Source organism: Pimephales promelas, chromosome 25 (genome assembly GCF_988280905.1).
Source record: "Pimephales promelas chromosome 25, fPimPro1.hap1.1, whole genome shotgun sequence".
NCBI classification, from domain to species: Eukaryota; Metazoa; Chordata; class Actinopteri; order Cypriniformes; family Leuciscidae; genus Pimephales; species Pimephales promelas.
In genome coordinates this window covers 20,380,030-20,405,705 of record NC_142793.1, presented here as the reverse complement: position 1 = coordinate 20,405,705, position 25,676 = coordinate 20,380,030, and the positions used below count along the sequence as shown (strand labels likewise).

At 37.1% G+C, this 25,676-nt stretch overlaps 1 protein-coding gene across 3 annotated transcripts in view; it reads left to right on the top strand.

Annotated features, from left to right (window-relative positions):
- The window catches only part of grm8b (glutamate receptor, metabotropic 8b), a 126,753-nt gene that overhangs the window by 20,956 nt on the left and 80,121 nt on the right, over positions 1–25,676 (top strand). For all 3 annotated transcript variants that reach the window (XM_089127529.1, XM_089127528.1, XM_089127527.1), the window contains exon 3: positions 21,206–21,422. In XM_089127529.1, the coding sequence (XP_088983655.1) occupies positions 21,206–21,422 (217 nt within the window). The remainder of the gene's footprint in view (positions 1–21,205; positions 21,423–25,676) is intronic.

Here is a 25,676-nt window from a genome sequence, read left to right as displayed (position 1 = left end):
TCCCCTTTAAAAAATAATGGTTGGTTTCTGAAATGGAGCAAAGTAACTTGGAATTTACCACATATGACGTCAGATTTTCTTGCCTTGTCTGCAGCAATGTGGGCAATACCCTTATGCTCACATGCCCCAGTGCACTGTGGGTAGGGAACACTTACCCTTACCCTAATCTCATTACTCTGGCGTTGCCTTTTACAATGAGACAGACCTTTGCAAAAGTTTCTTTTTCATGAACTCACTCTGAATTGTGCTACTTTTTTGCATTTTATGAGTAAAGTGCTTAATACGCTATATTTGACATTTTTTGATGAAAGCTTGGTAAATACCAGTGATTTTATCAGCTCGCTGAAACCACAGGTTCTTCCATGTGCTGACAACACACCATTCACCACCAGCACTCTTGTCAGAGCACCGTAATAGCAACAACCACGTCAGTCAAAATAATTGCAGATGCTGTGGGCCAGAAGTTTGCCGAGCAAGAAATTATTTGTTTGACCGAGTGGAACAGTCACTTAGACAGAGTGGCCTACCTTGCATTGAGTCATACAGCCTTCAGGTCGTCTCCTATTCTGTTTTCTTCAGGCAAGTGAAGTGTTACAAAGTATTTTTGATGGCTGTACTAAATGAGCTCCCATTAGCCCCCCGAACGCTTTACGTGACCAATGAGTGTTATTGTGCATGTGTCTCAGGACCCATACAAATAATGCTAATCAGTGACATTTTGCCCTACAAGCGTTGAGATGTCACAGTGGTTTAATAGCCAACATGTGCATGAAAGAAGCACCAATGCGTCATTCAACTATGGCTTGTAAATAAGGTGCATTTCTAGTTTAGATATAAATAAACCAAAAGGACTATTCTGGTTTTGTGTATTTTTACCATGGTAAATGTACTGTAGTATTGTGATATACTGTATATATGTATTATCATACTTCTCTAAATTACAATTCATCATAATTGCTCATCACTGAACTATATTCCTTTCTTCCTTTAACCGTATGTTTGTTGAATGCATTAACACCAACGCAGGTGTGTTTAGCATTGTTGACGGAAGTGATATTTTATAAAACTGAAAAAAATGTGCTTTATCTTGATAATTATTGCATGGATATGCTTATGCTAAAGAAAAAAATAAGATAGATAACATTTGCATACTGCTAAAGGTAAACTCGTGAATAAACTGACTGAATTGTGTATTAGCATATATAAGCTAATGCTAAAGCTAAAAAAGGATAAACCAAGAAAATGGATCGGATGATCACTTCTGCATTTAGCATCAGGGCACTGCAACTTCTGGTGCAGCAGTGTATGGAAATTGTTTGAAAATGAAGCACAAAATTGAATCTTTTCCATGACAGGACTAAGCTATATTGATATGACAATCCACCTTCGCTACTTTATACAAAGTATTTGGAACTCATGACTACATAACATTACTGTTATGTTTTAATAAAATATATTAAAAATGTTATGTTTGCTATAGTTAAAAAGGCTAATGTATATAATATACTATATTATGTTAGTTTTGTGGTATTGTGGTATTGCTACCATACCACTTTCCAATGGGAGACTTTAATACCGATACCTTGTGTAGCACTGAGAAAATACATATGCAGTTGTCTTGAGACCATTGTATATTAGCATTATGTAAAACTAATATGCTAATCTAAAGAAAATACCTAGAGAATTTTATAGAACTGACGTAAGGGAATATGCTACTACTTCATAAAGAATAAACAAGCCCTGTCTCTGAGTATACAGTACCTGCTAACATGCTATACACTAGGACAAAAACAGTATGTGACCTCAGTAGTATGTTCTTATAGTCCTACATATTCAAAAAAAACAGTAGGTGACCTAGTACTACTTCCGGCAGTATGCAGTTTCACACACGGGCAAGAGAATTCGCATTTTTAAATTGCAATGTTAAAATTAAACCAAAGACTGAACCAAGGGAATTGTATATTATTTAAATCAGAGAATGTCTAATTGAAGAGAATTGGCACTGGCTATTATTTCCAGTTTCTGGACTGGCTGCAGTAACACGTCTCTGTCCATGCGGGGGCGCTCGTGGTCGAGTGCAGAATGAATGGGAGTCAATGGGGTTTCACCCCCAGAAATCCACTTTTCTCAGGATGTAATTTTTTGTCAAGTAATTTGAAAGTTGCATTGAAAAGGGAGGGCTAAGATAATACACTCTGAAAATTGCATTTTTAAGTTCACTTATCTGTTCTAAAAATCCGTTCAAAACTGTGATGATGTCACACAATAGCAGAATGCTAGCGTTTTCCGGCCAACAACGGCCTAACCTGTAAGAAATCGAAAGGACATAAGTACTCGTTCATTCGACTTTTGGCCTATAATCTAAATTGAACTTGCGGAATCAACAATAAAATCTATGTTGATTCAACGACAAGCAGGTAAAAGAGACACATTTAGCCGTTTAGCTCCATAGACTCTGATTCATTCTGCACTCGCCCGCGATCACCTCCAGTGGAATTCTAATGGAACTGCAACCAAGATGATACACAACGGGGCGAATAGGAAGTGCCAAGGCTCTCCGTTAGACGGGCTACCGTGTGCAAGTAATTATCAAAGGAAGATGAACGATAATGCGACAAGCAGTTTTAGCGTGCAGCGCCCTCTTCTGGTCAAAACAAACACCACACAATTTGCTGGTAACCGGTCGGCTTTGCTTCGCAGTCTTTCTTGCTAGATTCAGGGTTAATTTTTCTTTGGGGGCTATTTTGAACGCACAGTAAAATCAGGGACACTTCCCCAGAAAACAGGGACAATGGTCGGCGTGCTGGAAAAGTACATCTCGTAATAAACTGTACATTATGAACGAATGCTTATGGCACATTTTAAGCTTCCAGTTGTTCTCTGCTGCCTGTCTGGTGATGGACTGAAAGCACTGTTGTCTTAAACCACGGTTTGATAGTCTCAGCTGGACACTAGGTAGTTGTGGCAGCTGCAGTGAAGCGTGGGAGCATATGGCTCGCATAGTTGCGGCTGGAGTCCAGCAATTACCACACCAGGGGGCTCTGTTACACCAGCACCAGCCATAGCCAAACATAATGAGGCACATCTACAACAAACAGTACTTCTGCTTTAGGACATCCAAATATTCGTGCAACTCTCCCAGCTGGGCCCACAGAAACATATCTGATTGAGTACAGATAGAGCCAGACAATCTGTAAACGCTGCACGGGGAGAACCGTTTTTTTAGCCGATAAACTTTGTTAGCTACGAGTTATTTTTGGACCCACACGAGGAAAGATATTTTGCTCAGTCAGGTTTTAGGTTCAAGAGGGCTCGCCTGCGCACCGTCTGGGGAGGCGAGCGCAGAGCGGGCTCTGAATGTTGTGGCGTGTGTGTTATTTTGCAGTCAGCTCTTTTCTTGAAAAGAGTATTTGAGGTTAATTCTCTGGAAGTCATGTCTAGCGATGGACTTTTCTTGCCGGTGGTTTCTATATACATGTGTTGACAGTACCTTAGTGAGTTAAGAGGATGCTTTTAAGGATTGTGGGGATGTACTTGCACTGCCTTGATTTCCTCATATCTTCCTCTACCTCTTACTGGTCTAAACTCACACTGGTTATTGCTTTATTATAATTAATATACTATTATTTATTCATATTTATCGTATTTTACTAGTCTACTTTAGTACTAAAATATGTATATAACTAAAATATGCATGTAACAACTATTTCTAAGACCGTTTAAAATAAAATAATGCTTTGTACTGCGCTGTAATTTATTGCTATATAGTTTAATTCGTTTAAATTAAATGTCCATACGCATGATTTCCATATAGACACTGAAGTGTAATGCTTATTAATAACTGCCTGCTGGACAAACATTGCTTACGAAGTAGCATTATTAGCAGGCTTCGCCACAAATCAGATAAGACTTTACGGCCCGGTTGTTGTGTGACATCTCAGCCCATCCCTCGAGGCGAGCGCATTTCACTCACACTTTGAAAACGCTGATTGGCTGTGGCAGTTTTCATCTTGTTCCTTTACTCCGTCGATTTCATTACGCCGTTCGGAGCAACGTTCACATCCCTCGACAGCTGAGGTTCTGATTGGCCCCAGATAAAATCTTAAATTCCCTCCTCGGATTTTTTTAGTGTGTGTGTGTGTGTGTTAGCGAATCTGTGCGTTGCGTTTGCAAGAGTGACGGATGCTCCCAAAACCCGGAGGTGATTCATCTAAGGCCAACTGCTCATGGAGGAAGATTGACAGGCTTCCTCTCGCCCATGACAAGAGGGGCTGGTTTTTGCCATAGGAAATAAGGAGGCAGTGGATGCATAGTGTTGAGAAATCTTATTTACCACTTTCTTATTTAAGAATTAGACAACAAATTCTCATCCTTTGGCGTCATGTAGGTGACGCCATATGACGTTTCGTTGAAATGCTACGCACATGGCACCCTTTAGCGCCAATATAGCACACACTGTTATGGGTAGGTTTAGGTCTGGGCCTCTGGGGGAGGGTCTGCGTCTAATATTGACGCTAAAGGATGCCAGTCACCTGTATGACTCCTTGGGTTTTGCGTGTTATACTGACGCTAAAGGGTGCCATGTGCGTAGTATTTCGACCAAATGTCATATGGCGTCACCTACAGTATATGACTAAGGAATTTTTGTTTGTTTTTTTGATATCCAAATAAATGTAAATGTACTTTATTTATATAGCACCTTACATCAACCGATAGGTGAACCAAAGTGCTTTACAACAAAATAAACAACAAATCAAAACTACCAATAACACAAATACAATAAAAAAATGAGAGAAAAGTAAGAAGAATAAATAAAAAAATAATAAAATCGATATAAACGTGCCTACACACTACTAGATAATAAAGGTCATTTTAAAAAGATGCGTTTTTAATCTTGATTTGAAAAAGGTATATAAAAATAGTATGTCGAAATGAGAAATTAGTATATCGAAATGAGAATTAGAGTGTCCCAATTTCCCAAATCCTAGTATGTTAAAATGAGTATTCCAAAGAATGAATTACGCGGAGTATTCCGGATGATCTAGGCTAGAAGGTTCGAATCCGAAGGCTGATCCGTGAACCTCTCAAACGGCTAATATTGCCCACAACCGCGCATCGGACGAGGATGCAATTAGTACTACAAACACGAATTAAAAGTGTTACACAACTGAAAACATCTTCAGTTCTCCCAGAAACAATATGGAAATTAAATTAAATTGAATGTGGAGGATTTTAACTGTGTAAAGATGATTGACAGGGCAGTTTAAACGGTGACAGGAAGCACATACTCTGTCCGTCAAAGGCGCGGCTATAAGTAGAATGTCCCAAAGCTTAAAAGTACACTCAAAAGTACACTGTAAAAATATTGTTGGTTTAAAAAAGTAAGTTGCCTAGTTAATGAATGTTGAGTTCATTTTAGTTGATACAATTTTGGTTTAATCAACAGAAACTCAAAATATCATGTTATCTGAACCACATTAATTCATTTAAGTTGATTTGACAATTTTCTTTTCTTACATACTTTTTGGGAATAGATAGGTGTTTTGGAACTCAGTTAGTCTCCATGTGTTCACGTTTACCTCCTGTGTGCTCTTTTAGGATTTATTAAAGACTGTTTTTATTTCCTATTCCTATTTTTTTATGAGTATCTTTTAGTGTAGTTAGCTTCTTTGTTTATACCTGCATGTCTCTCTGGTTGTCGACCCCTGCTCTACACTGAAAATCCTTCTGACCTCAACAGTAATTTGTGAGGAAATGCACCAAGATCTTGTTTACATTTCTTCTCCAGCTTTCTTCATTTCAAGCATTTTAATTGTTAATTTGCAGGTTTGTGATGTATGGGTTCGTCTCCTATCCTGCATGTCTTACATAACCCAGCTATTTGGGATGAATGCGGTTTTCTTTAATTGCCACGTATTTCCTGCTTGCGTTCCCTGGCTACTGCTTTTATTTATATATTTATTTATTCATTTATTTTTACCTCAACCAGAGGCTACATTTGTAAATGCCAGCCAAATACCACAGGTAACTGTCTGACGGAGCTCGAAGAATATTCTGGCACAGTCTGTGCGCTTGGCTGACGATTATGCGACCATTTCATTTCCATCCCAGGCTTGACTCTGCGTTTCATTGACTCGCCATCAGCTGTTTTCCAAAGGCCTGTGATCAAAAAGAACCAGGATGTGCACGGAGTTCTACACAGACAGAATTGCTAATCACATTGAGCGCTAACCTCTTCCTGAGACTGAGGATGTGACTTCATCCAATCCCAAAGCACTTAATTATTATTGGTACTTGTTTATCACTGTGTCAGTGTTTCATTCACTGACTTGGTTGTTCTTTATGCAAAGAAGCATGCTATAGTGACAAAGCACGTTTGTCCGTTTAGGGCTACTGTAAGAACATGTCGGTGCAAAATGGCTACTTCAATGTAAGGGGACCCGCTGTGTAGATTGAAATGGCATATTATAAGGTAATAAAAACATAACGGAGTAAATGTAAACATATGATATTGCATTTCTGTCAACAAATCCTCCTAAATATGAAACAATGACACCTTTTAATACATTTTAATATTTAGAATTTAGAATATAAAAATCCTGGGTTGTTTTAACCCAATTTTGGGTAAAATATGGACAAACCCAGCCATTGGGTTACATTTTTTTAATTAAATTTTTAACCTAATGGCTGGGTTTGTCCATATTTTACCCAAAATTGGGTTAAAACAACCCAATGGCTCGTTTATTTTATGGCTCGTTTATTCACCAGCCTATCTAAACATAGGCATTACTTTTTAATGATTTAAATAAACATTTATTTTATTTTTAATATACATTGACTGGTAATTTTTGTTTTCAGGTTTTATAATCCTTTAATTCACTAGCTCATTTTTAGATTAAAATAAGTAAAATCAATCTAAAAATAGTCATTATTTTTAATTTGTTTTTTAAATTATATTATTATTATTAATTAAATTATTTTTATTTTATTTTACATTGAGTATTAATAAATTGTGTGTGTGTATATATATATATATATATATATATATATATATATATATATATATGAGCAATAAGGTACGAGAGGCTGTGTTGTATCATGAATGCATTATATAAAACACAATAAAAATATTGAAGTAAAACAAATGTGTATTAGTGCCAATTTCAGGAAACAAAATCACTAAAAGCCTTCCTTCCACAATAAAAGAAAAAGAATATATACTGTATATATATATAAGTAGTATAATCATTTATTATTTTCATAGTCTTTAATATTTAATTTGATTAAAAGTCAAAACTGTTTTGTTTTAATATGGAAACATTTTTCATATCATTTTCCTGCTAAAAAGATGTTCAGACTGAATAGGCCTAAGTGTCATAGTTTAGGCCGCCATTGAATAGCATGGTGAAGTATTAGCAGATAACAAGAAGTTGACAACAAATCCTCCTCCATTAGTTTCTTATGGTCAGGACGGGGCATTCAATTACATTGAATAGACCTCTTTGGTGACAAACACCATTTTTTAAAGCTAAAAAAAGTAGTGGGCAGACCTAATCCATCTAGCGACCGCTAGAACCGCACAAGAAGCTGTAGACATGAGGAAAGCAGTGTCTATAATCATGTATTCATGAGTTTAAGTGTGCTTTTTTGTCTTCTTTTGTTGCGCTTTGATTGTAGGAATTATTATGCCGCCGCTGTAGGGATTACAGTTTTTCAGCAGCACACAACGCCTCAAATGCTCTGAGGAGAGAGCTAATGCAATGTAAATCTGTAGGTCATTATATACTAAAGATGCAATTAACACATGAAACAAGTCGGTGAGTCATCGGCATGGCAGGTAGCATATGGTGCTGTGATACTAGACCAAAGTTTTTTTTCTGCAGGAAAAAGTCAAATTGCCTGTGACTTTCAGGCAGGTTGAGGTTTATAATATATTTATATGGTATTGCATAATACAAGCTGTAGCTGTAAGTGCTGCAACAATGTAAAAAATGTGAAAAGTGATGTGTTTTTTAACATTTGAGCATGAAAACCTATTCTAGTAAACAGAATCAAGACTGTACTCTAAATTTGAAGGTTTGCACGTTGGCCTCTTAAAATCAACTTTTCAGTTTTAGTTTACAACTGGCGAACAAGTAATACTTTAGGCTAACTCAAAAGTTTTATGTTTTCAAATGAGAAGAAAACTATTCAAATGACTGAAATGGCAAATTATAAAGTTGTATTCAACCTGGCTGCAAACAATCTTGCCATCGTTCCCAATAACTGTCTCCTAACCCACAACCCTCAGGACGTTACCATCCTTTGTATCTGCATCTTTTACCGAACACTAATTATGAATATCCTATTTCAGTCAACCCAAAAAACAAAGTTTGACTATCGCAGCTCCTCTGCAAATTTCCGTGCCAGCCCAGGGGGTGACTTATGCTAATGCCATCGCTAAATCGACAGCATTGCCTTTGAGAGCACAAATCCTGTTTGCTTCTTCACGCTGTCAGAATCTGAGTGAGATGTGCTTGTCCTCGAGGCCTTTGGCTCATTATAATCCACTTAAACAAATTCACTCATTTGGGGTACGAATCAGTATGAGCGTCACTATCTTCAGTAATTAATGCATTGTGTCGTCTGTTTTGGGGATGAGGTTATCTGCAGTGGTCTCATTTGATGTCGAAATCCCATTTCAGGTGAACAGCGCTTTGATAACAGCTGTTATTATGTAATAGATTTAATTTACCAAATAATTAAAACCTCATTCATCGGCATCACAATGCATTTAACTCGCGTCATGTGAGTTAAATGCACTCAACGACATACTTAACTCACGACATACTGTACAGTGATGCCAAAAAGATCACTTGATGATCACTTTTGACTCTTAATGACATTTTTCTTTAATCAAAGCATTTTAGAAAAAGATACCTGTCAGGACTTAAATTATAAAACAATTGATAAATTGTTCCAAAGTTATTCATTTTCACATCTGTACCAAAACATTTAATAACATTCAATATTGACCGAAAGAAGGCAAGAGAGACCATGTGCTTGCATGTAGATTATGTGTATGGAGATGAGCTCATTGATGAACAATTACTACATAATTGACATAATATAATTGTTAGTAGTAATTGCATCCAATAAGTGATCTAATTTAAAACATCTTCTATTTATAAAGTTGTTGAATAAATTAATAGAGATGCGCTTTGAAAGAGATGTGATGCTGCTGATATAGAGATGCCAAATCTTCCATTTAGTTGCTACATTTTGCATTAATTCTAATTTGTATTATTCAGATAACTCAGCAAAACAAGTTTAATATGATTACCAAACCTGTGGAGTCATGTATTGGGGTTTTGGAGGAAAACATCATCAGCATAGAGGCAGATTTTGTGATTGATTTTGTGATCCCTGTAATATGATCATTTTGTCTGTAGCAACAGCAGTGGATTGAATGAGAAGGACCTCATTGTCTGACTCCTTGCTGTAATTTGAATTTTGGTGGTGTTTTTGATGCCCTAGGGTGAATGTAGTTTGTTTTACTATAATACATTCCCTTCAAGTGATTTTTCTGTGTCTAGTGATGCTATTTATGTATTGCTGTTGTTGTTCTTGCTGATATCCATGATATTGAATAAGCAGCGTGTGTTATTGGATGTGCACCGTTCCTTGATAACCTGTTTGGTCTAGATCATGTCTGGATTAGCTAATCATGTAGCTTGTGCTTTGCTTATTATTCCAGGTATATGTTATAATAAAGGGATATTGGGTGGGAGTTTGTTGTACTAGGTGGGGTCTTAAAAGTGTAGATCAACCCCAAAAATGTGAATGTCAATGATGTAATTCCAAACCTGTGGAACATTAAAGAAAAAAAAGTCAGTGTGGTCAAAAACAGCATTGCAAGTAAATAATTTTTTTTTTAAAGTTAAATTTTTAAGTACAATCAACTTGGATATTTAAGTAATTTAAACATTGAACGGATAGTTTACTTTGAAATTAATTTTTTCATATGTTTTAGCTTAGCTCAAGGGCATCCAAGATGTGTCTTTGTTTCCACAGTAGTTTCAATTTTGATATTTTTAGGTCAAACTGTTCTTGTCTGTCAGTCATATAATGGAGGTCTGTGGGGTCCACCTCAAAGAGCATGCACAGAGAAGTCCAAATTAAACATGATTTAATGACTCGTAAATGTAAGAACACATTGATGGCCTAAGACACGAAACGAGCGGTTTGTGTGAGAAAACAAACAGTATTTATATCGTTTTATCTCTTGTAATCACAGTCACGTCCAAATGACCTGAGGGCGAGGGCGCTTCTATCTGCGCATGCGTTACAAGAGATAAAAACAATATAAATACTGTTTGTTTTCTCACACAAACCGCTCGTTTCGTGTCTTAGGCCATCAATGTGTACTTACATTTACGAGTCATTAAATCATGTTTAATTTGGACTTCTCTGTGCATGCTCTTTGAGGTGGACCCCATAGACCTCCATTATGTGACTGACAGACAAGAACGGTTTGACCTAAAAATATCAAAAATGAAAATACTGTGGAAACAAAGACACCTACATCTTGGATGTCCTTGAGGTAAGCTAAAACATATCAAAAAATAATTTCAAAGTGAACTATGCCTTTAAATTACATTAATGAGTTGAATCTTGTTTGACTTTAACTTATTGTTATTAGTTTTAAAAAAGCAATGTAAAACGTGCATAGCTTATTGATAATATCATTTTTTACATTGGAAACTTTATTTTTAAGATGAACATCAAAGTCGAAGAACCTTTCAGGGAACAGTTTTTAAAAGAACCATTTATTTCTTCATGTGAAGAACGTTTTAATGATCTAAAGAACATTTATCCACAAAGAACCTTTTGTGGAATGGAAAGGTGCCCTGCATAGATGTGAAAGCAATGAAAAGCCTTTATTATTAAGAGTATAAGAACTATTTTGCACTTTTTGTGCAATGGAAAGGTTTCATGGATGCAGTATCGGGGGAACACATTACAAAAAAACGAGTGTAATGTAATCAGATTACTTTTTTCCCATTTATAGACGGACACCTCTCCTGTCCTCATATTGAGATAAATCACAAGTAGAGGTGTTGCGTGTGCTGTGTGAACAATCTGAACATGATAGTTATTGTATTTCTAGACTAAATATTCAGTTACTCATGCACTTACAGTACACAAAAACAGCCAAAAAGGTTTGTTAGAGCTGTACAGGTATGAAATTACATGCACTTCTTTTATTAAAAACAAACAATCCCAGTCCAGATTAGAAAAAGTAACATAATGCATTACTTTCCATAAAAAAGTAACTAATTAACAAAATCATTTTTTTTAGGGAGAATCGCAATATTGGATGTGACTTTGCCCAACACTGCATTGATGTTAAAGGTTCTTCATGATACCATCAATGTCAATAAAGAACCTTCATTTTTAAGAGTGTATGGACAAAAATGTACTAAGACACTTTTTAATATACCCTCTCTTGCGTTCCACAGAAGAACAGCACAGATACGCCTCTTGTCACCTGGCTATAAAACACCATCCGCCACTGACTTGAATAACTGTAAATCTGTCTAGTAACAGAAAAGAGAACTTCAGATCAAGAATACATTGAATCTCTGAGGAAAACAGAGCGTGAACAACTCTAGTGTTATAACATTATCAACGGGGGAAGCAAACGCGCTCATTCACCCGGACTGAACATTCAGTTCTCTGCCATCTCTTTGTTTCATCTTATCCTGCCCAAAGCGGGCTTTCACTTCCATTTACTTCAGATGTGTTGGGTTTAAGCAAACAGCGTTTATCAGCTTGAAGGGCCATGGTATCTCTTTGCGCATAGCATTAGCAGATATATTTGTCCCATCTCCAGACACCACCGCTCTGTCACTTTCGGTCTCGCTGATCTCAACGCAGCCGATTTAAAGTTGGCTGAAATACGTCAACGCCGCCTCAAGTCATCCAGGCCTTGTGTACTACAGCAGGTGCGCTCTCAGTTGCAAAAGCATGATTCCACTCTTCAGCTAAGACAGCGGCCTCTGGAGAGTGGCACACTTTCAAGTAGAGGTGTGATGCTGAAAATGGCACACAAATGGCAGTTCTCACATGCGGCGTGTTTGAGCGCTGCACAAGCAGGTCGGCCCGAGCCAGAGTGAGAATTGCATCGCAAACTCCCGAGAATCTGCAGAAATAGCTTGGGGTTTCTTGTGGATTCATCCACAGTGGGAGAGTAATTTTAGAATGAAAGGCAGAGGGATGACAATGCGCGTGAGAATGATCTACCTCGCCCGCGCCATATCTGCGGCTCCGCTCGGTCGAGGCTTATCTAAAGCCACTGCTTGGTCTTCTTTACAATGGCCTTCAGATAAGGTGTCATCGTATCATTTTTAGACTCCATATTAAGGAGCTAAAGTGAGTCAAATGTCATTGCGTCCGCACACTTGAAATAGAACTAGAAATAGAAATAAAACATCTCCTGATAGTGAAACTTTTTTTTGTGGTCTGTCTTCCACAAAAATATGGGATGTTTTCCTAATTTGACCTAATATTAAAAAAATTATATTATTTACTCTGTGTGTACTATATGTAAAAAATAGGGCTGTCAAATGATTAATCACGGTTAATCACATGCAAAATAAAAGTTTGTGTTTACATAATATAAGTGGGTGCACTGTGTATAATTATTTTGTAAATGTGTAAATACACACATGCATTTATATTTAAGAAAATAAATATTTATATATAAATCTATATACAGTATTTATATGAAAATATTTCTTAAATATATAAAAGCATGTGTGTATATATATATATATATACAGTATATACATATACAGTAATTATACAATTAAACGATAAATTGTAAACGTAAACCTTTAAATATATTAATTAAACGATAGGTCATTTAAAAAATAAAAACATTGTGCATTTTTTTTTTTTATTGGTAAATTTCTGGATATTAGAAATATCCTTGCACGGATATTATACATTATTCTATTGTTTTGTTTTTTTTCCTCTTTGAGTGAAGCTGAAAAAATAAAGTTGGCCTACTGTATAAATATGAAAAACTTGAAACACTTAAATGAAAATTATAAATGGTTCATTGGTAACTAAATGAAATAATTTTAAGTTGAGAACTAAAATCACTAAAATGATTAAAAATGAAATATTATAAAAAAAACACAACAAAATGATTGGAACTTACACTAAAAATTACAATGAAAATTGAAAACAACAACAACAGTTAATTCCATTAAATACTGTAATATGCTAGTATATAAAATACTAAAATAACACTGAAAATAATGCACAACTTTTGCTCTATTTATTTCTTGCTAGCACTAGCCCTAAAGTGTCCTGTATTTTTTTTGGTAAGTGAAAAATAGAGAAAGAAATTGTCTACTATTATGAATAAAATATGAACCTGGAAGTAGGAGAATCTCAGGAAGACTTGAAGGCAGCGATGGCATATGCGCTAACAGCGACATGGCTGTGACCTGTTACTAATGCTTTTGAATGTCACATTGTGACAAATTATTTAACCGAACATTCATAGAATGTAAATTCAGTCATCACTATGTCGTCTTCTCGTGGCCAGACCGGAGGAGGATGATGACATCTGTTTGTCAAACAAATAACTCTGACATTTGCGCACCTTCCTCAGTACCTCAAACAGCAGTAGCCGTGCATGAAGCCAACCTGAGAAAACATCAGGATTACTAAATAAATATCACCTCCGTAGACAAAACCTGCTCCCATTGTGGCATGGCATTAAGACCATGAACCTGGAGTATATTTACATACAGCTTAGCCGCCAGAACTGATGTCATTAATTAAATCCTGTTAAAAATGAAGCACCTCATGCAGATCTAAAGGAAGTGTGCTAATGCTACATGCTAGCAACATTATGTTTTTAAAGCACACAATGCCTGTTTGAGGTATGACGTGTGAAATTTATGTTTTAGAACGTCTTTTTTGAATAATGTCAAGCACATACTTTATTTTAGCATTAGGAACTTCCTGAGGCAACTCATGCTAATGCTAATGTGAGATGAATTAGCTCTGTTAGCTACTTGTAGCTCTGCGGTGCTATATAAAACTTCCTTTGAGGATGGCGAATACATAATTATGGCTTGTGAGTGCTTTTGTATGCATCAAAAAAGGCCAAGGAGGGAAAATGAAAGAGTGAATGATTAAGCGCAAGCATCTCTCACTCCGCGGCAATTTGGGTCCACTTCTCTTGAAGCGAGTGTTTTAAATAAAGGTCTTCAGAGAGGTTAATTAGTATTGTCTGAATGTAATCTATCAGCAGTGAGGGCTTTTCTCAATTTGACAGCTCCATTATGGAGGCAAACACAGATGACTGTGTGCTTTGTTTCATAGAGATTAGAAAAGATAGCAACAGTTAAACAAAATGCTTTCAAAATCAGGTATGAAGCTTTAAAATTCCACATCATTCACTTTTGTTGATGCGTCTATTGTAAATAATTCAAAGCACCATGAACGAACCTTTGAAAAGTAGCATCCCACTCTACAAGCAACTCATAATTCATAATAAGTAGAAATGTAGCTACAGTCTGCCTTATTGAATAGGTATTACAGTACAAGTGAATGACGTATATCCAGATCAGTGTTGTTATTGTTAAATAAAACTGTTAAAGGGATAGTTCGCATAAAAATGAAAATTCTGTCAGTATTTACTCACCCTCATGTTGTTCCAACCCCGAAAGACCTTCGTTCATCTTCGGAACACAAATTAAGATATTTTTGATGAAATCTGAGAGCTGGATCACTCCTGCATTCTAGTCCATAGGTTTCTTGAGGGATTGAAACTTGCCAGCCTTGAAAAGTTATTAAAGACATCGTTAAAATAGTCCAAGTGACTACAGTGGCTCAATCTTAAGTTTATCAAATGACGAGAATACTTTTTTTGCGCAAAAAACAACAAAAATAACGACTTTATTCAACTATTAATTTACTTCTCTCTCTGCCATTATTTTTGTACTTGAAATGAATGACTTTGTCTATAGTTTAATATTGTACCATTGTTTCTGATTGCAGTAAATCAGTCATTGTTCTTCATTGGATTGTAGTTCATTGCCTCATAAAAGAGTACACAGTACTCTTTCGTTCAAGGCTTGGAGCTCTTGTAACTTTTTGAAAGGAATGGTGAACATACTATAACCAAGGCCACCGAGAAAGTGGGTAATCACTGTGGAGGTATATAGCTTATAAGTCTGTTCCCATTGTAGGTATCTGTAAGACTCAACTGGAGTGCCAGCACTTTATAGCTTATATAGTTCAAAACACATGACACATCCTCTGAGAAATCTTTCCAATCTAAAAGACGTTCTTCCGCTTCCTAACGCTCGTTCCATGTCTCTCAGACACAAGACGCCCGAGACGTGTGAAGATGACAGTAGCTCTTAGAAGTAATGTCTGATTTGTCCCTCAAACTCATTGCAAAACCACAGACAGTGAAATGATCCAGCCATCTGCACAGCCGTCAGTTGTAGGTGATGCTCCAATCATGTGTTGCAATTGCTTCAAATCGTCTTTGCGTTCTAGAACGTGAAACTTTCTCATAAATGTAGTACACAGATATCTGATATTGTAGAGCCAAAGTTTCATCACATTGATATACTGTACACTCACCTAAAGGACTATTAGGAACACCTGTTCAATTTCTCATTAATGCAATTATCTAATCAACCAATCACATGGCAGTTGCTTCAATGCATTTAGGGGTGTGGTCCTGGTCAAGACAATCTCTTGAACTCCAAACCGAATGTCAGAATGGGAAAGAAAGGTGATTTAAGCAATTTTGAGCGTGGCATGGTTGTTGGTGCCAGACGGGCCTGACTATTTCACAATCTGCTCAGTTACTGGGATTTTCATGAACAGCCATTTCTAGGGTTTACAAAGAATGGTGTGAAAAGGGAAATCATCCAGTATGCGGCAGTCCTGTGGGAAAAATACCTTGTTGATGCTAGAAGTCAGAGGAGAATGAGCCGACTGATTCAAACTCATAGAAGAGCAACTTTGACTGAAATAACCACTTGTTACAACCGAGGTATGCAGAAAAGCATTTGTGAAGCCACAACATGCACAACCTTGAGGCGGATGGGCTACAATAACAGAAAACCCCACCGGGTACCACTCATCTCCACTAAAAATAGGAAAAAGAGGCAACAATTTGCAAGAGCTCACTAAAATTGGACCGTTGAAGACTGGAAAAATGTTGCTTGGTCTGATGAGTCTCGATTTCTGTTGAGACATTCAGATGGTAGAGTCAGAATTTGGCGTAAACAGATTGAGAACATGGATCCATCATGCCTTGTTACCACTGTGCAGGCTGCTGGTGGTGGTGTAATGGTGTGGGGAATGTTTTCTTGGCACACTTTAGGCACCTTAGTGCCAATTGGGCATTGTTTAAACACCACAGCCTACCTGAGCATTGTTTCTGACCATGTCCATCCCTTAATGGCCACCATGTTCCCATCCTCTGATGGCTACTTCCAGCAGGATAATGCACCATGTCACAAAGCTTAAATCATTTCAAATTGGTTTCTTGAACATGACAATGAGTTCACTGTACTAAAATGGCCCCCACAGTCACCAGATCTCAACCCAATAGAGCATCTTTGGGATGTGGTGGAACAGGGGATGTGCATCCCACAAATCTCCATCAACTGCAAGATGCTATCCTATCAATATGGGCCAACATTTCTAAAGAATGCTTTCAGCACCAGGAATGTCAGAATCGGAATACATAGTTTTTTGCATTTTTTTGCAAAAAAATCAGTCTAAATATACTGTTCCCGCCCCCAGCACATGTTAAGCCGGTGAGGTGTTTCAATTGGATTGGCGTTTATTCTCTTTAGCATGCAGTGTGAATTATTTCACTCTGTTCCGTGATCATTCTGATTCAATTTCAGAGGTGTATAGTTGTAATAATATTCACATATAATTAATTAATTAATTTTATGTATTACATTTCATTTTAAGGACACTGGTAAATCCTGGCAAAAATGTACAGTTCATGCAACGAACTTTCAAGCTAAAGTAATCCAAAGCGATACGGGTTCTTAACTCAATGTACTTTACAATGGAAATTGCATACTATTATGCATTTCTGAATTGCATTGTATGAGGAAATATTATTGCTGTGCTGATGAAGGTTAATTTGTTTCTCCCCATCAGCGATAATATATTATTTTATGGAAAGTATCACACTTGATTTCCCTCATGGCCGCTTTGAAAAGTCTTAGGTTTTTAGTCTTCTCTGCATCTCTTTTGTGGGTCTGTAATATTTTATTAAACAGGAAACATGAGCGTGAAATTAAGTTCTACAGGCATCATTTCTGAGTCTAACCTTTACTGTGTGCAGCAAAATTCAAAACACTGTGGGCTGAGTTCTGAAAGGAGGCATTTGAACAGGCAGAGAGAGAGACTCAGACTGTCTCTCTTGAGCTACTTAAAGTTTCTGTCATTCACTTGAGCGGCTGAATGAAATGTTCCGGAGCGAAACTTCAGGGTAGAGTTGAAATCGTTTTAAATGCCTCATTTTAAAAGTTACTCCATGCACCATCCAAAATGCCTTCCTCTGACCAACGGTAAAACATACGAATTTCATGTGCGCATGGTAATCGCTCGAGATGAAGATGGCATTAAAGCTTGAAATATGCAAGTGAAACCATGTTATTTCATGTGAAAAGATTTGAAACAAAAATCTCATTTGAATTAATCTGACTTTTGATAGCAAGTGAAGAAAGATGCGTTTACAGGAATGGACTTACAATGGATCTCTATGAGGTCTTCTTAAAGGGTTAGTTCACCCAAAAATGAAAATTCTGTCAGTATTTTTTACTCACCCTCATGTTGTTCCAACCCCGTAAGACCTTCGTTCATCTTCGGAACACAAATTAAGATATTTAAGATATTAAGATCGCTCCTGCATACAGTCCATAGGCTTCTTGAGGGACTGGCTCTTTCTGTCCTCGAAAAGTCATTAAAGACATCGTTAAAATAGTCCAAGTGACTACAGGGGCTCAATCTTAACTTTATCAAACGACGAGAACACTTTTGTGCGCAAAAAAAACAACAAAAATAACGACTTTATTTCAACTATTCGTTTATTTCTCCCTCTGCCTCGAGTCAGGTTACTAGTTTAATAGCGTAAGCTTCTGTTAATGTACGTCACACGCATCACACACACATAACCAGCGTCGGCCAATAGTGAGCCTACGTGTGACGTAGCTCTACGCAATCACACTACGTTAACTGACTTACAGGCTCATGGAGAAGGAAGTGAATAGTTGAAATAAAGTCGTTATTTTTGTTGTTTTTTTGCGCACAAAAGTGTTCTCGTCGTTTGATAAAGTTAAGATTGAGCCCCTGTAGTCACTTGGACTATTTTAACGATGTCTTTAATGACTTTTCGGGGACAGCAAGAGCCAGTACCTCAAGAAGCCTATGGACTGTATGCAGGAGCGATTTTAATATCTTAAATATCTTAATTTGTGTTCCGAAGATGAACGAAGGTCTTGCGGGGTTGGAACAACATGAGGGTGAGTAAATACTGACAGAATTTTCATTTTTGGGTGAACTAACCCTTTAAAGCAGCAATATGAAGTTTTTGTTTTTGTGAATACACTTACATTAATTACTTGTAGTCATACCCAAGATGTTTAGAAAATTGCCTTTTATTTTGTCCATAAAAGGATAGACAATGAGGACAAAGGTAGTTTTATAAAATTTTAATGTTTTATAATTTTTTGTTGTTCGCATTAAAAACAAACAAATTAAATGATATGAGTGAAAGACCCTACATTGTTTGTCCAATCATTGCATTCGGTCCAAATGCAATGATTGGACGAACATTGTATGGTCCTATGCCTACCGCGGAAGTTGTATACATATAATTTAGAGCATAACTCAGTGATTGCTATCAGGATGTGAAGAGACTGTCAACGTGCATAACAAAAAATGTTTCTGGAACAAACCTGCCTTTAACCTAGAACTAAATGCTGGGTTGTTTTAACCCAATTTGCGGTCAAATATGGACAAACCCAGCCATTGGGTTAAAAATGTGACTTAGAAATTTAACCCAATGGCTGGGTTCGTCCATATTTTACCCAACACTGGGTTAAAACAACCCAGCAGTTTTAAAGTGTAGGGAATCTGACACTAACTTGTCATTTAACACCTGATAAGCATAAAACAAAAGTTTATTTTTAAGGTGTGAATAAATTCTAGTGTTGGCATTAGCTCATGCGTGCAGCACCTTTGATTTAACACTCCCCGGAAACAACACAAAGCCCCACACACACGCATCTGTTTCACAGCCATGTCAACACATCCGTGACATTTGTATTTACAAGCATGCGATCCAGGGTTGCGGGTGAAAAAGCGCCGGTACCCGATTCGCCAGTCAGTGAGTGGCATTTGTATTGCGGGCCGGTTCTCTCCCGCACCGTTGTTGCAATGAATGCTGATGAGCGCAGGCTCTGGGGCTCCGGCTGACAGCCTGGCCTTTTGGCTGAGGAGAAATCAATCACACCGTCAATCGCCACAAGAAGCCATTACCCTGCTTGCCTGCTGGCAGGCTTCACCTCGACTCTTTCTACCACAACACGTACTGATTTGTCTTCGTTACCTGGTCTTGTTTCACCTTTTGCGTCACCTCACGGGTTGGTAGTCCTTTCCATCAATAGCTTTGGGCTAAAGCGGTTTCGGAGGTTGCATTAATCTCTCCACCTTTGCTTGTTTTAAATGGTTGTGCATTTTTCACTTTGCTTCTGGCAAAATTTAATGATTAACTCTTGTAAAAGAGTCAGTGTTTGCTTCTTTTGGGGCTGAAAGTTTTGTATTCTACCTAAAGGGGGCTTTGTGACTGTTAAAAAAGCTATTATGCTTTTTTACATTTTCAACTTTCTTAGTGCGGAGCCACTAAAGGGGCATAGTGAGGGGGAAAAAAATAGGAGATAAGAGGAAATGCTTCTGTGTTCTCTCCAAAATGTTGTGTGTTCCCCCAAGAAACTTTACGGTCAAGGGCACACACCGGGACGAATATCGGCACACGTTATTCGCCAGTGTTTTTCAATGCGTTTTTTTCCGCTGACGATGAGCCGAGTGAACATGCAAATTCATTCCCTGACATTAGATGGCGCCCATTTGCTCTGCAATGCTACTCCATAACAGTTCTCTTTTATCAAGATGTTTGTAGTCACTGTCGCATTTTTCATATAGTTCTTTATGTTCTAACACCATATAGTCTCGTCGTTCAACACCACGAGAACAGCAGCTCTACATTCGTCTTGCCTTGCATCTTCCTCGTCTTATTTCTTCCTGGCAGTGGAGATGGCGACGTTACTTAGCGTAGATCTTCTTCGCCGTTACGTATGTGTGCTCGGCAAGACCGTTTTGTGTTTGAGCGCCCCCAAGTTGTTATTTACTGTAACTTCAGAAGCTCCAGACACCTGAGCAAAAGTGCAAATCTCATTGGTCAGATAGTTTTTGATGCGGCACGTCAAACTATAAAAACAAACCCGAGGCGTTTTTTTGTTTAAAATTATGCTTTTACGCGTGGCGTTTTCTGCGTTGGTGTGCACACTCACATTGGCGCCATTTGTTGTTGTTTAGTCGCGAGGCATTAAACGTCGGCGAATATCGCGCGCAAAATTCGTACCAGTGTGAACAGGCGTTCACTTGCAAAATGTTTGCATCCCCGAGGAATAAATGATTTGAAATCAAAAAAAATTCTCCCATTTCATATTTTTTTCACCGCCATAGTGTAAATATATGACAGGAAAAATAGTATTTTATTTGACTGAAAGTCAGAAAATGCAAAGCAATACAGATGCTTTTTTTCAAACGGTTTATAATCTCTTTTTTTTGAGTAATCGGTTGATTATTTTGACGATTAATCGGATAATATATTTTGTGGTAATAAAAATAGACCTAAGTGAACAATAGCCTTTTAAATGAAATTATGTATGTTTTTCAATCCATTTTGAAGGCTTAAAATACACACATAACAACAATGAGATGTTTTTATAACTTTCAAGCATGAAACATTCTAATAGACCTCAAAAACAAAACCAAGACTTAACAGGTCCTCTCTATGAACTTGTCTATTTCTGCCTCAGGACTCTGTAAAATCTCTCCTGCATAACAGATCGTTCTCTCTCCCCTTTAACAGATCCCTCAGATCAGCTATGCATCCACAGCGCCGGAGCTGAGCGATAACACCCGCTACGACTTCTTCTCCCGGGTTGTGCCGCCAGACTCCTACCAGGCCCAAGCTATGCTGGACATTGTGACCGCCATGGGCTGGAACTACGTCTCCACGCTGGCATCTGAGGGGAATTATGGAGAGAGCGGCGTGGAGGCATTCGTTCAGATCTCACGAGAATCTGGTAAGCTCCCAGAGAACATTTTGAAATGTGTTTCTGTACGAGGGCTCCAGATTATCTTCTGATGTACGTCTCGCTTCACTGATCTCAACTAGGTGGCTGTCTGAATTGAATTTCTTTCAAGCGGTGTGACGTAGCTGTGGGATACAGTCCACACTTTTGCAGCATATTATAATTTATTTTTTATTGTGTTTTTGTGTGTGTGTGTGTGTGTGTGTTTTAACTCCCCTTATTGATGCAACCTGGACATATCATCAGTGATGTTAGATATTATAGACATTAGATACATTTTCTTGTCCATAATTTAGTTGCATTTGTGTTTGTGTGTGTGTGTGTGTTTTGCTTAGTCCTCTTTAAGCTGAAAATACTGATGTAAAACTACAACACATCCAAAAATGACAGTTCTGTCATGATTTACTGGACTTAAATGAAGTAAATAAGTAAATAATGATGAAGATGAGTAAATAATGAAGTGCTTCTTTAAACAGGGTGTTTGTTATGTTTGACTTTTTTATATAAATTGCCTCTATTGGAGCGTAATTCATAGTGTCATTCATCAGGGTCATTATGGTATAGAATATTTGTATGGTTTATAAATCTGTTTTTTGTATATTAGTTCTAGAAAATGATTTGGTTGGACTGGTTGTGTGTTAGTATTGTAGATGGTGCTTTCATAGTTCAAAATCTTTGCAAAAGAAGAAACTTTTTTTGCTGATATGTCTGCTTTAATGCATTTCAAAAAATATCTTAAAACATTGAAAAATACAAACTGCATCATAGTGATTTGTGGCACGAACCTTTTTCCGAGTTTGCTGACCAGCGTTGCTATACACAAAACATCACGAAGACTGAATTACATGCCTTGACAGAGATGGAAGGGAAATCACAATCTCAACAGAAGAAAGGTCAAAACTCATGAAAAAAAAATTCCCAGGCTATGTTGTAAGAACACATCTGAAAACCTCAACCCCCATCTTTCATTCTGTCAAGTCTGAGCCATCAAAGTCGAGCTGAGCTCATGTTTTGTTGTCCATTATTCAGCGATTTTGCACAAAAATGAATAGTCTAGGAGGTTAGAAGGTCAGAAGCTAGAAGAAGATACAAAAAGTATTCAATTGTGACCTTGTATGGCTTAAAGAACTCGCCACTCCAGAGCTCAAAATCTGTATTCATGCGCACGCTGCTTTGGAATTCTCTGCTTATTGCCGTTAACCCATAATTCACTTCATTTTGCATTGCATAGGTCGTGCAGTAATGGCTCACATTACCCATTTTCCCTCCCACACAAGCCTGCGATAATATAGAGCATTACTGTTAGCACACGTCCAGGGAAAACCACAATTACAGAGAAGCTTATCAATAAAGAAAGAGAGCAGAAGAAGAATGAGCTTTGATATAGAGACATAATTACAGACACAGGTCCAGTAATGGACTCGCCACGGCATCCCAGAAGAGCATCGGAACAAACCACATCATGGTCAACTCGTGCCGCGTGATTGATTTATTATTGCAGTGTGTCGTGCTCATGTAGACATGGACATGCCACATTAATTATGTTGTAATTATGGAAATACAATTAAAGGAAGACACATGTAAGCGATTAAGATCATTCCTCCAGGCTCATCAACTTTGAGCGTGTGGGTGCGTTGGTGTGTGTGTGTGTGTGCGCACATGCTCAGCTGTCTGAATGTACAAGTCTAGGTGCTTTAATATGATTTTTGACAGGATTATGTATTTCTCTTAAAGGTGCTGTTTTGTCAGATGGTAATACCGTGGTAAATTGGTACAATTTATTTTAAATATGTTTGTATGTAAAGTCATAATTTATTTAAAACATATATTTTTGCTTATTAATTATTTTATATCATATTTTTATTTATATGATTATTATATGATGATGATTTTACACAAATGTGGCAATATTCAGTTTTATTTTGTCTTTTTGGAAATGTAAAGTCTAATATGTCACTTTTTCAGTATAGAATTAAATAAGCAGTTTCTTTTTTTCTTATTGTTTTAATATTTAGATTCTGAATGGGGTTTGTGAATGTATGAGAAAAAAGAGGCATATCCATTTATGAGCACCAATTTATACTTCATATTCTATTCTATAAAAATTATTAATATAATATCCATAGAATGGTATTAAAATGTCAAATACATATTACAATGTCAAATAATTATTGCTGTTTCCATCTGCCTTTAAAGTCTATTAGTGAATTATGAGATTAATACGAATAATTTTATTCACTGGGCCCAATTAAATATTTTATATATATTTATAATGCTTTTCACAATATAATTATGACTTTATTCATGAATATATATAGCTGCATTTACATTTTAGGAAGGAAAAAAATGTCTAAAAAACTGTAAAACCCCTTGTTTTAAGAAATCGTACATCCAAATATAAAATAGTATTGCATTAGTATCAGAAAACATTCACAAATCATGCATCACCCGGTTGTTGGTTTTGGCTGTAGAAAATATGTGAAATCATAAAACTGCTGGATTCTTTAGCTTTATTGTACAAATCCTCTGTTTAACTGTATTTGGTGATTGGCCTTTGCACTTAATATAAAAAAAATGAAGTCAAATACAGCAGTGAACTAAAAAAGTGTTGTGTAGACGCAGTTTTACACTGCTTTATCCTTTATAACAGCCAATTACAGAAAGAACATTTGTACTTAAAATTATTGTGCATTTTATTTTCCCCCTTCATAGGTCAAACATAAAAATCCAGTCAACGTCTTTATGGAAAATTCATAATGTACTCTATTCAAATCAGCCTTTGACACAATCTTCACTTTCTTGCATTTGAAATGTGCCCCTTCCCACGAGTTAAAAACGAAACTGTCTCCAGAACACTAATAACTGGCAGTTAATTATACTCTTGAATAAACAAGCAGTAACCAGATGCTATTAATTTTCGTTTTTGTGCCTGATTGGCATGCAGTGGAGCCTTGCAGCGTGACAAAATGACCCTCTACATCATTTGAAACCCCACTACATCATTACTGTAGTGTTTAGGAGGCCGTTCTCACTAGCGAGGCAATGCAATCTCTATGTAAATGGTGCATAAGCAACAATAACGATGAAAAATGACAGCAATATATAATTTGCTGCTCCAGATAAAATAGCAGTTTTATGGAAGGGGAAAACAAACACTTGCTTTCCTGTGGGAACAACCACGCGCCCATTCATGTTTGGTTTGCCGTCATGAGTTATTTAAAACGGCACAATCTGTCTCTCTGAGATGTCTCATCAGTCTGAGGGATCTTGTTACATGATTGGAGAAACTTTGTGTGACTTTCTCCTGCTGTTCATCTGGTGTAGCGTGTGCAGAAGACTATGGTGATCAGTGTTGTGCTGTTTGACTTTGTTAATATTCCCTGTATGGAAAACATTCAAACATTTAAATATTTGTGATTATCCATTTAGCAGGCATGGTTTGTCCAAATCAGCAGAGTATTCATGGTCATGTTTGGGATAGTTTCCTCGTGTCTTCTTGTTTATTGGGCATCGCCTTCTGTGAGAGAATTAAAAATGAGAAATTCCAATGGATTTGAAAGAAAGCAAAATTGTGGAATTCAAATTGAAGACAATGCAGAATTGTAATTTTTTGATTATTTATTGAAAGGAAGTCAATATTTCCCTCTGTCAACATCTAGCAATCATCAACCCTAAAATCTGAGGCAGGGATTGGTTGATAGGAATGTTGAAACAGGCCCTGAACTTAAAGGGTCACTCCACCTCTTGAAAGATGAATGTGTATTTAAAATGGGTCATTTATGTAGAAAAAATGTGAAATTATTTTTGAATTTGGAGCTTTCTAGACTGAGAAAAGCCAGAAAATTTGTTTTTGGCTTATGTGGATGAAAGACAACAACTCCCAGAATGCACTTGCTTCGCTGCCCTAGGAGGCCACGCCTACCGGTAACAGCACAGTAGGTAAACAAGTCTAGGCTACTAGTGAGTCTCCGTGATGAGTCTGCCCGAAAATGTGTCCTTTGTTCTGGTTTCAATGAAAAGCTTAAGTTCGAATCATCCAGAGTAGCGGTCAAAGCCGAATCGAAAGACAGCTGTTCGCCAGCCATTCTTTGTTTTCAAGTAGCAGTGAACCGTCACAACTCTGTCGTCATTACGTTAAAGGGTTAGTTCACCCAAAAATGAAAATTAAGTCACTTTTTGTGCGAAAAAACAAACAAAAATAACGATTTTATTCGACTATTCCTTTTCTTCCTTGTAGGCCTGAAA